Below are 6,000 nucleotides of genomic sequence, written 5' to 3'. Positions count from 1 at the left end.
CCATGTGGCACGGGCAGAAAATGGCTGCGGACCACGTGGCACGGGCGGAAAAATGGCCGCGGACCACGTGGAACAGGCAGAAAATGGCCACGGACCACGTGGAACGGGCGGAAAATGGCTGCGGACCACATGGCACGGGCAGAAAATGGCCGCAGACCACGTGGCACGGGCAGAAAAATGGCCGCAGACCACGTGGAACGGGCAGAAAATGGCCGCGGACCACGTGGAACGGGCGGAAAATGGCCACGGATCCGGTTCATAAGTCGAGGCGAGTTCGCAAGTCGAGGTACATTTTTGGGGCCGGAGCTGATCGTATCTCAAAAAATTTGTAAGTAGGGGCGTTCGTAACTAGAGGTACCACTGTACTATGATTGATGATGTGGGCATATTAATGGCACCTAACCCCAAGATCCCTGACAACTTCACTCGGTGGCTTCATAGGAGGATCAACAAAGTTACAATCTCATGGTAGAGGTCATCTGTTGGATGATCAAGACAATTTTGCTACCCAAACCAGGCCAGTAATGCATTTGGAACTGATCCATATAATCTATATTCTCCAAGGATGTATGAACCTGACCAGCTACTTCACTGGATATGTAGTTCATGTGAGAAAACTGGATCTCATATGAGGCACATAACTGGTTAAAATGGGCCAGCTGAACTCTTTTGGGATTAGAGTTAGGACTCCACTGAAGATTGCTATATTGAAGACAAAAGTGGGCTTTGGGTTTGATATTTTGATTGTGTTTGTATATACTATACATTATTTAGTTTGCTATGGTCAGACTGTTAATCAGGCTGGTAATAGAGAGTATATACATCTTGTTAAAACATCTCCACAGGTTACCATTTTTTTAGCATTATTCAAATCAGAATTCCTGAAATAACACATCCTTCTGACTTTTTATTATTTTAATTATATATTTAATTTGTATTTTAAAATATTTTTACTTCCATTTTGTTAGTCAATATGAATTCCATTTATTAGTAGAAAAATTAAATAAACAATAACAGCAACATTACAATTTATGTTGATTGTCTCAAATACCTTCATCCTTTTACTTTGAATTGGAAGACTAGACCAAAGAAGAAATAACTTGTTTATATTATAAAGTGAAAATATTTTATAAAGTAAAGGTTTGATTTCTATTCAACCAGAGGCTGCTAAAGCCAAGAAAAAATATTTCCCTATTCAAATTTCACAAAGGGACTATTTTGAAACTCATTCCCACACCCTCAAAATCATCGACTATACTGGAGATAAGTGTCCCCAGCATGTCCAAAAATAAAAAGATTATACTCTAGTAAGTTATTTGAGAGCAAATTGTACAAATGTTTAGCAAGTAAGAAAAAACTGAAATTAAAATACAGATCACAAGGAAATAAGATTTTTAATACAATCAAACTGTAATATATTAGCTTTCAACATAGAAGGAAAGAGTTTCCCTTCTACAAATAGCAGTAATGTTTAATTTTTTTCATTTCTTGGGGGGAAAGACACTTAGCTTCTTCTACAAGAAGAGGACAAATAGTCATTGTGAAGTGTATTGTCATCAACAAATATTAAATGCTAATTTGCTCCATCATTGCTTAACTTAGCAAACACATTCCTATGTTTGATAACTGGAATGAATTAAATACTTAAGTGAAGTGTAAATGACTTCATTTATATGCCCATCATGACTACAGTGGCACAGGTTTACATTAAACTGAGTGATACTGTATATATTTTTATTTCTTATAGCTAATAAAGTAGTGTGACTATTGCCAATTAAGCAAACAAACTATGGATAAGCTCATCTTTTTAAACAGCAGTATACAAAAATAATTGTATAGTAGTAATTCAAGCATGGAAGTTCATTATAATTACAAAGTCCATTAAATAGATGTGCTGATAATAAAGACAACTGATCTAGATATGTTAATGTAAACTGAAGGAAAAATAGCCATCCATGTTTAAAAAGGTTCAAGATTAGGAACTCTTACCTAAATGTATTTTTAAAAATATCTTTGTGCAGCATGTGTAACAGTCTAAAAATGTAATCCAAAATGCCCAGAATCCTCATATTACAGCAGAGAAAGTTGTTCTTCAGCAGATCAAATGAGGCACTTGTTGCATATATTTTAGAAACTGTTTATAATCAAATAATTTCACTCTTCCTAGAGATAATATACAACGTTCCAATCTTCATCTTAATGAAATAAGTCTTCAGAAGGTGGTGCATAAGAAAATCCAATGAATGCATCATCTGCTTCCAGTACACTAGCATTTACAATATTATAATCAGAAGAAACGCAAACTGAGCAGGGTACCATCTCTTCTGTAAACGTTGCATCAAAGTTCCTGATGTCATCTGGACCAAACTATAAAATAAAGCATATGTAAAACATTGCAAGGAAGAGGCCTATATTTCCAAAATAAGTTGAAATGCTTTTAATGAATTATACAACAGAACAGTTTTGCGTATACAGATATTATGGTCTATCTAGTGTTAAGCAGTGAAACTTCCACTTGTGCAATGGGATTTCCACTTATTCCCCTCCCTTTTCATCTCCCACAATTCTCCAAAATCTGCTCTGAAGGCAGGGGAGAAAGGAAACAGGAATTCATTCTACTGGTGAATGGTATTCTATCAATAAACAGTTACAGTTGGATATGGCCTTGTAAGTAAGATGTTCCACATAAACACCTGTTTACTAATTTGTTTCTAGATATATCCTCCTTGAGGTTATGTAATATTATGATAATTTTTTATTCACTCCTTCCTTCCCTGAAAGTTTTTCATTCAACTTAGCTATGATGACTTAATGAAAAAAGAGCAGGAATTATTGCACCTACCACATTAGGATTAAATGGTGGTGGGATCTTTTTTTGTAAGAGGTCATTCCAACTGAGAGATTCAAAGAAGGGATGCCTTTGAATTTCAAGCTGAAATACAAAATACAGGTTAATACAAGCTATATAATTTGTCTTAAATGTGTCAGAAAGCTTGTCTCATCCAGAAAAAGTTAACAAATATTCCTGTTTTGTTTAAAGTCAGGTTCCAAAAAATCACGGAAATGTGCTGAATTGCCAATGTATGATACTAAACATTTTGGTGACTATATATTAACACATAGCAGTGTTATTTCTTGAAGTTACAGGGGCAGAATCATGTATCCTTAGTAATAGATTGTGCTTATAATACTCTGTAAATGTAAATTGTTGCTGAGGTGCTTTTGATAACCAACAATGCCATAGTACTAAAGCTGGGGTTGGATAAGGGATAGGATGGACATAACTGTCTTACAATAACTTGCTTTAATATGACTTTTCATACTTTCCCATGCTTTCTATTCACTATATAATTTCTAAATTGTTTAGAAATTGCTTAGATTGTTCTAAAAGCAGATAAATTTAGAAAGGGAGAAAAAGAAGCAATGCATGAGCAGCAATAGAACGAAAATTAAATGGTCCAGAGATTTTTACAGTAGCTGACTGTTTAAACAAAGTAAATTTAAGTATTTTTTAAAAATGAAACACAAAACAAAACCCCAGGTTCCTGATAAACCGAGCTCCAAGGGAAGGGGGTGTGGTGATGATTTACTGTAAAACCTTGACAGTGACCAGAGGTACTGCTCCACTGGTGAATAGGGGTGAGTGCTTATATGTACAATTAGGGCTGAAGAACAAAGTTAGAGCTGTTGCCAGCCCCACTGCTGCCCAGCAAAGCATGCCCAAAGCTCCTGGCACTCATGTCTGGGCTGCTGTGGGGGTTGCCTAGGCTTTTACTGCTAGGTAACATCTGCATGCCATAGGTGTTGTTTTTATGGAGGTCAGAAGTTCATGGCCTCCATGGCACTATGGGTTTGAGGAGGTGATAATTACCTCTTTAAGAAAGAGAGGGGGGTACTGCTTGCCTTGAAGGAAGCAGGAGTTTGAGCCTGCGAATCCTGAGGAAGTGGACAGGGTGTTTGAGAATGTCAGTGCTACCACCTGTGTAGATCCATGCCTGTCCTGGTTAGCCATGGTTCCCAGGAGGTTTAAGCTGTGATTATTTCATCTTTGAGGAAGGGGGGTCATCCTGTGTGCATAAAGGAAGCAGTGGTGTATCCCCTCCTCAAGATGCCATCACTGGTTTCCAACCTTCCCTTTTTGGATTCTGGAAAAGGTAGCAATTCAACAACTGCAATGATATTATATTGTATTGATTTTTTTTTGTAAACATCCTGACTCATGAAAAATTAAGACTGTACAGAAATAGTTAAATAAATGGATAGCTGGCTCAATAAGACAGATTTACAGCATACAGGGACCAAAGATTGTGCATTTTGAAGAGTATTAAATCAGCAAAATACTATTAACCTAAAAGTGGTCAGGAGTTCTGCAGTACACTGGCTCAGATTCTTGGCTGAGTTGTGAATCAGGATGTCTCCAGTTTACTCTTTGCATCAACTATAGGCTCACAGTTAGACAAGTCAATCCATTTCTCTACCTCAGTTCACCATATCCTAAAATGGATAATGCCAACTTGACCTATGGAGTTTACAAAGACTCTGAGTATAAATATGAAATTCTTTGAGTACAATAAAAGCTCTGCACCAATATGAAACACAATTATAACGAAAATGAACAACTTTCTAGTGCTATAAATTGTTAATTTCTTAAAAACCTGAATACATTTCTCTATTTGGCAAAAAAACTTCACATAGTTTAACCCTTGATTCAAAGAAAATTATGATTAAATCCCATCCAAATCAATGAAGATTGGGTTAATCTGCTCTATACGTATTTCTATAGGACTTATATCTTTGTATTTACAATTTGGATCAAACATTTTAATCAATGTTAAAATGTAGATTTCAGTTATATGATCTGGTCTAGTTCAATTATGTCCTTAACTGAAATGCAGTATTATTTATTTATTTATTTATTGTTAAAATATAGATTTCAGTAATATGATCTGGTCTAGTTCAATTATGTCCTTAACTGAAATGCAGTATAATTTATTTATTTATTTATTTATTTATTTATTTAGATTTATCCCCGCCCCCGCCCACCTCCCCGCAATGGGGGACTCTGGGCGGTTTACATCAAATTAAAACACATAAATACATAATTAAAATTTATAAAAAGAAAAACACATTTACACAAATGGAAGGAAGAGAAAAAATCCAAGAGGCCAATGGAAGCCACACCAGGCCTCTAGGGGGCTAGTCAACCCCATTTCTGACAACCTCCCTCCCCACCCCAGGCCAGATGGCAGAGCCAGGTCTTCAAATCCCTCCGAAAGGCCAGGAGTGAGGGGGCCTGTCTCACCTCCAAGGGCAAGATGTTCCAAAGGGCGGGGGCTACAGCAGAGAAGGCCCGCCTTCTGGACCCCGCTAATTGGAGTTCTTTTGCCGAGGGGGTCCAGAGCATGCCCTTTCTGTGAGATAGGGTGGGACAAGGCGGTCCCTCAGGTAGCCTGGCCCCATGCCATGCAGGGCTTTAAAAGTGATAACCAACACCTTGAATTGGACCCGGAAACAAACCGGTACCCAATGCAGCTCATGAAGCAAAGGTGTTATATGGGTCCTTCTTCGGACCCCAAAAATAGCTCACGCGGCTGCATTCTGGACCAGCTGAAGCTTCTGGATATTCTTCAAGGGTAGCCCCATGTAGAGCACATTGCAGTAGTCTATCTGTATTGTATCAGCCTTCCCTGATCTGGTACCAATGCACTGAACTTCATCTCTGATGATTGTTGGATAAAACTACATTAGAGACAGGTTGTGTTGGGAAATATATTCTATATGCTGGAATGAAATGCAGTATCCGAACTTGATTGCTTAAATTTTTCAGATCACCTAACATTGAAAAAGGAACAAATACCGTATTTATTGGCGTATAACGTGCACCTTTTCCCCTAAAATTTGGGGCTGAAATCCTAGCTGCATGTTGTACGCTGGGATACTCAAGCAGCAGGGCTGGGAGAGTGGAGCCTTCATTTGAGCCAGGGCTGTAACTGGGGCAGC

The 6,000-nt window shown here is 37.8% G+C and overlaps 1 protein-coding gene across 8 annotated transcripts in view; it reads right to left on the bottom strand.

The window, feature by feature from the left end:
- Nucleotides 1-918: 918 nt before the first annotated feature.
- SGK3 (serum/glucocorticoid regulated kinase family member 3) overlaps nt 919-6,000 on the bottom strand; it is a 50,485-nt gene continuing 45,403 nt past the window's right edge. For all 8 annotated transcript variants that reach the window (XM_088130563.1, XM_088130562.1, XM_088130560.1 and 5 more), the window contains 2 exons: nt 2,843-2,932; nt 919-2,367 (listed from right to left, as the gene is read on the bottom strand). In XM_088130563.1, coding sequence (XP_087986689.1) covers nt 2,197-2,367; nt 2,843-2,932 — 261 coding nt within the window. In that variant the 3' untranslated portion in view covers nt 919-2,196. The remainder of the gene's footprint in view (nt 2,368-2,842; nt 2,933-6,000) is intronic.

The sequence above is a fragment of the Python bivittatus genome, unplaced genomic scaffold (genome assembly GCF_059951505.1).
Source record: "Python bivittatus isolate LINGU-HERP-01145 unplaced genomic scaffold, Pbiv_v1 ctg000840_np1212, whole genome shotgun sequence".
Taxonomy (NCBI): domain Eukaryota; kingdom Metazoa; phylum Chordata; class Lepidosauria; order Squamata; family Pythonidae; genus Python; species Python bivittatus.
The sequence above is the reverse complement of the archived record's forward strand: the minus strand, read 5'-3'. Positions and strand labels throughout refer to the sequence as shown.